This window comes from Panthera pardus, unplaced genomic scaffold (genome assembly GCF_024362965.1).
Source record: "Panthera pardus isolate Hobbes unplaced genomic scaffold, ASM2436296v1 HiC_scaffold_17, whole genome shotgun sequence".
In the NCBI taxonomy this organism is placed as follows: domain Eukaryota; kingdom Metazoa; phylum Chordata; class Mammalia; order Carnivora; family Felidae; genus Panthera; species Panthera pardus.
The window spans coordinates 92,289,092-92,299,584 of record NW_026526732.1 but is presented as its reverse complement, the minus strand read 5'-3'; the positions used below and the strand labels follow the sequence as shown (position 1 = coordinate 92,299,584).

The 10,493-nt window shown below is 39.0% G+C and overlaps 1 protein-coding gene across 1 annotated transcript in view; it reads right to left on the bottom strand.

Moving 5' to 3' along the window:
* Positions 1-6,545: 6,545 nt before the first annotated feature.
* Positions 6,546-10,493, bottom strand: part of LOC109248191 (protein eyes shut homolog) — a 372,922-nt gene continuing 368,974 nt past the window's right edge. Inside the window, exon 10 of the mRNA XM_019417648.2 lies at positions 6,546-7,691. Within this exon, the coding sequence (XP_019273193.2) occupies positions 7,424-7,691 (268 nt within the window). The 3' untranslated portion in view covers positions 6,546-7,423. The remainder of the gene's footprint in view (positions 7,692-10,493) is intronic.

Genomic DNA, 10,493 nt, shown 5'->3' with positions numbered 1-10,493 from the left:
AAACCCACATCAACCTGACCAATTTCCATATATCGACCCCTGGCTTGAAATTGCCCCAAATCCCCCACCATGGGTGTGATTCATCCATAACAAGCAGAGTCAGCCAAAGGTTTTAGACACCTCACCCAGAGACCTGAAGGAGACCCAGAGGAAGACCCTGCCTTTCCTCCACCTTACCCACCGAGGCCCAAACCCCCCACACTCCCTGCACAGGGGCCTGAAACTCCTCCACTGTCCATCTCTCCTCCACCCCTGGACCTGGAGAATCCTCTCTCACCAGGGTTAGCAGCCAGACTGCGCCCCATACCTGGACCTGGTGCTCTCCAAATGCCAGTAAGGGAGATGACAGAACCTGAAAGACAGAATGAGGATGGAACAGTCCAGCCCCGCCATTCCATAATGTATTATTAGCCCTTCTCTACAACTGACTTCCTTAATTGGAAACACAACACCCTATCACACCCTGAAAAGCCACAAGCAATGGTCGACTTGATGGAGTCCCTCTTCCAGACACACCGACCAAGTTGGGAAGATTGCCAACAGTTACTCCATACCCTGTTTAATACAGAAGAAAGAAGGAGGGTAATGAGGGAACACAACAGTACCTAGAAGACCACACACTGCCAGGGATCAATGATCCTGCTGCCTGGGCTCGAGCTGCCATGCCTAAAGAATGCCTGACATGAGACTTCACCACAGAAGAAGGACAGGCTCACATCCATTGGTACCAAGAGGCTCTCCTTTAGGGAATGCGAACTGGAGCCCCAAAGCCCGTGAACATGACTAAAATATCATCAGTCAGTCAGCATCCTGGGGAGTCTCCTGGAGACTACTATGAAAGACTATGTGAGGGATACTGGGTATACATCCCATTTGGCCCCAAGGCACTAGAAAGTCAACTAATGGTAAATACCTCCTTTGTGGCCCAGGCCGCTCCAGACATCAGGAGAAAACTCCAAAAGCTAGAGGGCTTTACTGGGATGAATATCACTCAGTTGATAGACGTCGCCAATAAAGTTTTCATGAACAGGGAAGTCACAGCCTAGCGGGAAGCTGAAAAAAAAGACTAAAGAAGAGGATCACCCTTCTCGCAGCAGCACTGAAAGAAAAGGACAATGCAAAGACGGGAAGCTTCAACCACCAAAGAGGGGAAAGCCCAGAGCCCCCTTAGCAAAACACCTATGTGCCTACTGCAAAGAAAAGGGACACTGGAAGAATAAGTCCCTGAATCGGAAGGGGCACCCAAAACCCAGGCAATATGGGGAAGAACCTTGAGAAGGGGACCTTATTGGTCTGGCCGAGATAGAACTGGACTGAAGGGGACCGGACTCTTTCTCTCTTGGCCCCCATGAGCCCAAAGTCTAAATTAAAGTGGGGGGGGTCAGACAGTAACTTTTATGGTTGACACCGGGGCTGAACATTTGGTTGTCACTTCCCTGGGGGCCCCTTTTAGCCAAAAGAGAGCAACCATACTTGGGCTACTGGGACACAGGCGATACAACAACCCTTCTGCCAAGCTCGACAATGTGAACTTGGGGGTCACAAGGTCCAGCACGAGTTCCTCTACTTGCCTGACTGCCCAATTTCCCTCCTCGGCTGAGATGTACTTTCCAAACTTGGGGCCCAAATGACTTTTGAACCCACTGGACATACCAGTCTCCAATTAAACCCGAGGCAGAAGGAAATGCTAGTCTTAGCAATTACCACACCAAGGGAAGAGGAATGGAGACTATTCTGTGCCCAAACCCAACCCTGTATTACATCAGAATTCAGGCTTGCTTTCCCCTCTGTATGGGCTGAAGATAACCTGCCTGGATTAGCCAGAATTGGGCCCCCATCATTGTTGATCTGATCCCCGGAGCCCAAACCCAAAGACAGAGGCAGTACCCCCTTCCACTCTAGGCTAGAATGGGCATCCAGGAGCACCTGACCAAGCTCAAAGAAGCAGGTGTCCTAACTGAATACCAATCAGCTTGGAATATCCCACTCTTGCCAGTCAAGAAGCCAGGAGGAGAATACCAGCCAGTTCAGTTCAGTTCAGCCAGTTCAGTCAGTCAGTTAAGAATCTGACTCTTGATTTTTGGCTTGGGTCATGCTCTCACAGTTAGTGAGATTGAACCCTACATTGGGCTCTATGCTGACAGAGTGGAGCCTGCTTGGGATTCTCTCTCTCCTTTTCTCTCTGACCCTTCCCCACTTACACAGGCTCTTTCTCTATCCCTCAAAATAAGTAAACATTAAAAAATAAGTAAAATGTTAAACTAATTAAAAATGTTGTAATCTGTAGGGTAGGCCTCTAAAAAGTAGTAAAAGTATACATAAACATCAAATTAATAGAGGGGGAAATAGAATGAGGAAATACTTAACCCATGCATAAGAATATAGGAAAGGAGCAACAAATGTAACATAGAAAAACTGAAACAAATGGAAAACAAATAACGTAGGGATACCTTTAAACCCAAATACAAAACAATTACATTAAATATAAATGGACTAAAATGTCCAAATGAAAGACAAAGGCAAAGGTAATATTAGAGAAAGGAGCGTCCCAGAAATAAGTGTTAAATAAGAAATTGTGTTAATCTATAAAAACATGAATTACAAGATAAACTGAAGATTTTGGAATATATGCTAAATAACATACCTCAAATTAAAAAAGCAAAATTTTAGAACTAGTTGGAAATTATTAAAAAGCAATTGTCACAGGGACTCTTATATTGCATGTGTGTGTATATATATATATATGTACATATTTATATATGCACATGTGTATGTTTATATCTATGAAAACATATAGGGAAGTGAATCCAGTATTTTGCTACACATTAAAACCATATGGAAGCTGGGCATACAGACTGAAACATTTTTCTTCTTCAACAGAACTTTCAAACATTTGAACATGTTACACCTGAGGTAGCACCTAAATATGTCCTGAGATTATTCTTATCCCCAATTTATATGTAAGCCATAGAAAACAATTTTATATTAAAAAAAATTATTTATTTATTTTAAGTGGAGGAGGGACAGAGAGAAGGAGACACAGAATCTCAAGCAGGCTCTGCACCATCAGTGCAAAGCCAATGTGGAGTTCAAACTCCCGAACTGTGAGATCAAGACCTGAACCAAGATCAAGAGTCAGATACTTAACTGACTGTGCCACCCAGGTGCCTCAAGAAAAATAAATTTTAAAGAATATATGTAAATTACATTATTCCAAATATCCAAGCACTACTCTAAAAAAATTATATTCTAAGCCAGTACGGGCAGATGAGTCATAGGAATCCAACATTCATTACTTTTGCCCTCAAAAGGGTTCTTCTCTCTCCACTTCCTCACCAACACCTGTTGTTTCTTATGTTGTTAATTTCAGCCATTCTGAAAGGTATAAGGTGGTATATCATTGTGGTTTTGATTTGTATTTCCCTGATGATGAGTGATATTTAGCATCTTTTCATATACCTGTTCGCCATCTGGATGCCTTCTTTAGAAAAGTATCTATTCATGTGTTCTGCCCATTTCTTAACTGTGTTGTTTGTTTTTTTGGGGTGTTGTTTGATAAATTCTTACAGATTTTGCATACTAACCCCTTTATCAGATATGTCATTTGCACATATCTTCTCCCATTCTGTAGGCTGCCTTTTACTTTGTTGATTGTTTCCTTTGCTGTGAAGAAGCCTTTTGTCTTGCTGAGGTCCCAATAGTTTATGTTTGCTTTCATTTCCTTTGCCTTTCAGCCTCTCTCTGCCCCACTAGCTCTCTCACTCTCTCTCTCTCAAAATAAATAAATAAAATTTTTAAAAATGAGATGCAAAACCACCTGGATATAGTAACTTTCATGACCTGATTATATATAAATTAATAACATTCTTTGACTTCCCTCTGTCAGTTCCAGGTTTGATAGAAAAACAATTAGGGACAAAGTGAGCTTTCTGTGGACCCCAATGAACTCTGTCAGTAAGAACAGACTCACCAAAGTCCTAAAGTATGTGTGTATTCATACTACCTCATACTGGGCAGGCCATCTGAGAAATAACCCGATATATTAGAACATTGATAATCAGTCATCAATACTTGAGAGTGTATAAAGGCACCTGGGTTCCAGCTAAAGCACAAATTTGGTTGAGGCATACCCTTGAATTTCTATAGGACTAGAAGTTAACAATGTGTAAAAAATGCATGGGATTTGAAAATGTTTCTACTGCCAAGGTAATTAAGATTTAAAAAGTAAAGAAAGTTGTCATCTGGAAGGGTAGAGAAACACAGAGCTGTGTAAGTCAAATTTACAATCTATGCCTATAGCAGAGAAAGAGTTTGCTTTTAAGATAGGGGACCTTACTATCTAAATCTGTTGAAAAGAAGGCAGGATATCAAGGGCTTGGCTCAGGCCCATTTTAAATAGGGAAAAGCTGGGCCTAATTGTATAGAACAGAATGGATCCTAATGCTAATCAAAGAGCTTCCTAGCCTCTTCTTGTTATCAAGACAACAATAAGAGGAGGAAAAAGAGAATTTGGTTACTTATGTCAAGAGCAGGAGAAACCCAAAATATTTGAAGTAAAGGCAAAGATAATTTTAGGTAAGAAGAGCTCTTATTTTGACTATAAAACATTTTAGAAACCAGCAGTGTTGAAAGTGTCAAAGTGACAAGGAAAAAAAAATTAACTAAAAAAAAGATAAAATTTTGATTCCATCACTAAAATATCATAGATACAACATGAGAATTGCAAAAAGACTATTGCCTGAAAAAAATCCATTGGAATTACTCTCACATTTCAAAATCTTTGTGGAACTTTGGGGCACGTGGGTGGCTCAGTCAGTTAAGCGTCTGACTTCAGTTCTGGCCATGATCTCACAGTTAGTGGGTTCGAACTCCACGTCTGGTTCTATGCTGACAGCTCAGAGCCTGGAGCCTGCTTTGGATTCTGTGTCTCCCTCTCTCTCTGTCCCTCCCCTGCTCATGCTCTGTCTCTCTCTCTCCTCCGCTCTCTCTCTCAAAAATAAATAAACATTAATTTTTTTTTTTAATATATCTTTGGGGCACTTCAGATAATAGCACTGGAATCAAATTTAAATTATGTAAGATCCACCCAAGTATATGGCCTTACCATTTGATGGCATCACCTTAACTCCAGTAGTTAGTGGTCACCAGAAGATTAGAATAGATAGGTTCCTTATGCTATGCTGAATGGCAGCCCATACTTAAAGCTCAATTTTACATTTTCATATACACACAAGCACTCTTCATGAATATAATGTAATGGGTTAGAAGAGTGGTTCTCAAAGTGTGGTTCGTGAACCAGCAGCATCAGCATCAGCCACACCTACTGAACCCTAGAATTACTGAATGAGAAACACTTGAGGTAGGGCTGACGCTACATATAGAGATAACATTTAACCTAGAAGTTTGCATATAAGGCTAAAATTTCCCAAAAAGATGACAGGATTAAAAAAGGAGGTAATCACCCTCATATGAAAGGTATGCTAACACCTTACAGATTTCTATAGGAAACACATGAGTTCATAGATGGAGGTGGAAAAACTAGATCAAGGGAAAAAAAGAGAGGGGTAGAAACCAGATGGAAGGGGAGAAAGGGAAAGAAGAAATAAAATATAAACGGAAAAGGAACTAGGTAGAAGAGAAGAGATTGAATAAAGAATCTAGGTGAAGGGAGAGAGAACTGACAACTGGGAGAAGCCAGACAGAGGGAGAGAAAGGAGTGGAGAGAAAAAGTGGAGCACTGATTTTAAATTGCTCACAAAATATTCTTCTTTCAATGGGATTAATTCTGTACCCTTGGGAAAATTTAGAATTATCAGTTTCTTCCCATTTCACTGTGTGAAGAGTTTCAGAGTAGAAGTGAATATTTGGATATGAGGAAACCCACAGAGTTCTTTATAATTCAGTAGAAACAGACCTCATAGAAGATACATGCTTTCCTAATAATACTCACCAATGGTGGGTATTACATGTGGTTGAACTATTTAGATTGTATTATATATATATATATATATATATATATATATATATATACACACACACACACACAGTTCATGATCATACATATATAATAACATATATATATATAAAATACATAATTAATGATCATATAATTTACAGCCAATATACAATATTGATACACAAAATGATAGGATGCTCACTATGTGTGCACATACATATACATATGTACATATACACACAGAATATGCAAATATCAAAGGACGTTTTCTCTTAGTAATGGTATTAAGAAGAATTAAATTCCATTCTTTATTCCATTTTATGTTAGTTGATTACTATTATATTTTCACTGAATTTTGGAGGACATTCTATGTTTACAAAACAGGTGTATATATGTGTTTTTCCCCTTAAGGCAGATACCTATGTTTCAACAATGCTAGCACATTTTATGTTATTTTATTTTTACTAAGAACATGTTTGAAATGTGAAATGTCAAGTAAGGAGACAAACTTTTTAGCAAGCTTACCAGAATTTATACAGCAAATATATTTTCATCTTAAAAAAAAAACTAATCTGGATGGCCACACATTTATTCCAATAATATCACCAATTCCATTCTTGGAACTTATCTTTTTAAATTAACTCCAAAACCTTCAGGATATTACTTTAAATATCAAACAGGGAAAATGTTTTTCATTTTAAGATGGAAATCCACATAATGTTTAGTTGGGTCTGCTTAATAAAAGGGGATATCAAATTACACAAAACTGTTTTTCATTATTTTGCTTAAAATTAGGTGTGGTTTAAAAGTGACAATATTATTTTCTTCTGTGTGGCCTCCATACTGCTTTTTATAAAGCAATTAAACTAAAGAAATTTTGAAATTATTAACAATTATTTTAATGTAAGACCAAGCATAAAATCCTCAAGTAATATAAATTTGAATGCTTAATTTCTGATATTTTTATATCAAAAGATGCCTTATTACTACACAGCCAACGTGAATGTCATCCTATATAACTTTACAGAAGATAAAGTATGTTTGTGGTTTTATGGAGTTTTTTAATTTTACTAATGGAGCATTAAACTGACTGAGAAAATACTGAAACTAAGTTTTATTTTTAATGCAAGCACTCAGTATGCTTAGGCAGCCAAAGAGGAGGTTGAAGGGCAATACTGAAGCTGTTTAGGAAAATTATTGGGAGGTTATGGCTGCCTGTTTTTCTCCACAGACCTTTGACATATATATCATATTCTCTATGGTTCAGCCTGGACTTTTTAGCCTCATTTGCATGAGCCAAGGCTGCGTAGTCAGCAATGTAATTGCCCAAAGAAACAATCCTATTATTCTAAGTGAAGATATTGTTACTTTGCTAAATGAGAAAGCAGCCTACAGTACTAATCATTAGCTACATTTGAAATACATTAAATAAATGTGCTAACATTATCCAGTAGAGAATTTGAGTTCTCAGAAATACTTGCCTGTAGATCCTGGGACACAATTGCAGAAGAAATAGCCACTTAAATGTATACTGGCTGCTTCATTTTTGCAGGGCACAGATTTACAATCTTTGGTTTCTATTTCACAGACATTTCTTCCATGTCTTTGCAGACCACTGTTGCACTTGTGCAATTGGACCAAGCAGAGGCCATGCACTGATGTACTCTGGTTTCCTAAGTAATCCTCAGCATTGAGGATACATAATGGGTCCATGTAACCAAGAGAACAGCTGCATCTGCAACATGCAAAAACACAAAATCCAATTAGTCATATAATTTAAATATTTATCACATATGTACTTAAATACACAGGATAGCAATACAATAAATATGGTTGTGGGCACACTTTTATATATTCTTATGGAAAATGTCCATACTGGGCACCTGGATGGCTCAGTTGGATGAGCATCCAGCTCTTGGTTTCGGCTCTGGTCATGCATGATCTTGCAGTTTGTATTTCAGGCTCCTCACTGACAACGTGGAGTTCTCTTTCTCCCTCTCTTTCTCTCTTAAAATAAATAAATAAACTTATAAAAAAAAAAGAGGAGAAAAGAAAATAAAATATCCATCCTGGGTCACTGAGTCAGTTAAGCATCTGACTTGATTTAGCTGAGGTCATGATCTTAGTGAGGTGAGATAGACCCCACTTAGGGCTTCACGCTGAGTATGGAGCCTGCTTGGGATTCTTCCCCTACCTCTCTCTGCCCCACCCCCTTCAAAATAAATAAAAAAAGAAAGAAAATGTCCATACTTGGCAAACTTAATTTTGCCTTATTGTGCAGAATGAGTGAAAAGAACTTTGGTGAAAGACAGAGGTAGACTCAAATACAGGTTCTGCCACTTTAATTTCTATGTAACCTAGGACAGTGTCATTAACTCTGGTGAGACTAAATGACAAGGTTAGTGTCTCTGTGTTCGTCAGGACTTATGTAAAAATTTGCAGTACTGTTTTGTAGTGTGACAAATTAGCTTCTGCTGACAATTAGCTTCTTTGATTGCAATATAAGTGCTTGCAATAAACTTTTGTCAAGGCATTCATTTCAAAGACATTTATCCTGAATAAACACACTGCCAGCTACACAACTAAGGCCCCACCGGAAGTTCCCCTTTTTAGAAAGAACTGGTTGACCTAGACGACTGATCTTTTGCGTGACTCTGCTTTTCCCTCGCCAGGCTTTAATTTCCGCTGACTGGTGTGTTTTAAATTCACCAGCATAGTGAACTCAAGAATCCCTAGATACCACCCTCACCTCCCCCAAAAAGCCACAATTCTAGATCTGCCCTCTCTTTACCTAAGATGCAACCTCTCCCAGAAGCGAACCCTGTGCCGGCCAGAACCGGTGGTTTAAAAAAAAAAAAAAAAAAAAAAAAAAAAAAATTCAAAGTTTCCTGATAATTGTTGCTGAGGTGCATAATAAGAATAATAAAATAATAAAAACCACCCGGAGAGTCTTGTAGCAACACTGGCCTGTGGAAATACTTGCGAGGGCTCTCAGAAGTTAGCATAGGCCCAAGTGCTGTAGGCCGCAGGCATTCCCAGCGGCGAAGTGAGTGTCCCAGACCTAGGCTGCCGGCGGGTGAGTGCCAAACACCCCAGGCATGATTAGCCGATAGCAGCACTATGGATAGGCTGAGAGGCACAAATCAAGTTTGAAGTATTTAATCTCATGCCTATGAGAAATGGGTTTTATTTTTTTTTAACATTTATTTTTGAGACAGAGAGAGACAGAGCATGAACGGGGGAGGGTCAGAGAGAGAGGGAGACAGAATCTGAAACAGGCTCCAGGCTCTGAGCTATCAGCACAGAGCCCCACGCGGGGCCTGAACTCACGAGGCTGAGATCATGACCTGAGCTGAAGTCCGACGCCTAACCGACTGAGCCACCCAGGCGCCCCTAGACATGGGTTTTAATTAATAATAGTTTTTATTCATAGTATCCATTCATTTCTATATTAATTCCATAAATATATGTTTGCATTTTCTATATGACTGGCATTGACCTAAATACACTGAACATCCATTCTTGTTTCTCAACATACTTCCCTATATGCTAGGCACCACCTTGGGTAAAGTGGATTATGATATGCCATTTTAATACAATTATACACTGTATAAAATGCGCCCATTTATTCCTTTGAATATTGTACATACATGCATAAAAAGCATCAGAAGAAGGATGCATAAGGTGATGAAGAAACATAAATCACAGAGATAATCTTTGGTCTAAAGTAAAGTGTTGTGATTTTAAAGTATCCTTTGCTGGGGCGCCTGGGTGGCTCAGTCGGTTAAGCCGCCAACTTCAGCTCAGGTCACGATCTCGAGGTCCGTGAGTTCGAGCCCCGCATCGGGCTCTGGGCTGATGGCTCAGAGCCTGGAGCCTGCTTCCGATTCTGTGTCTCCCTCTCTCTCTGGCCCTCCCCCCATTCATGCTCTGTCTCTCTCTGTCTCAAAAATAAATAAACGTTAAAAAAAATAATTAAAAAAAAAAGTCCCTCTAAAAGTATCCTTTGCCAACTATTCAAGGGGCACTTAAGATAATCATATAAACATGTCAATGAGTTGAGAAGAGCAATGTCAAATTACTTTTCTTGTTATTATTAATGAAAATTAACCTACTGAACCTAAGTCATTACACTCATAAATTTATATGATGGTAGGTGTTTGGATCCAGCAAGAATGTTAAAGGCCAATTAGTTCAAATCTTTCTTCTTGTAGTTGTGAAAAATTTATCTGTTTAATGCAATTTGCCAAGGATCACTGAGATTGTTAATGGCAGTCAGTATAGTTGATGCTTTGATATATTCAAAGCACTGGCCTTGGAAAGGGAACCCTGATTCTAATTCTTCTCTAACTTATTTAGAAGTTACTGTGCCCTAGTTTTCTCATCTGTAAAATTATCAGTACTATATCTCATAGAAGAGGATTACATGTGTTCATTACTGGGAAGGTAAGTCTGCTAGCAGTCATATCATATGTGCATATGTTTGCTTGAAATAAAGTTATTGAACATGGACTTGGCAGCTATAAGTGGAGACTGA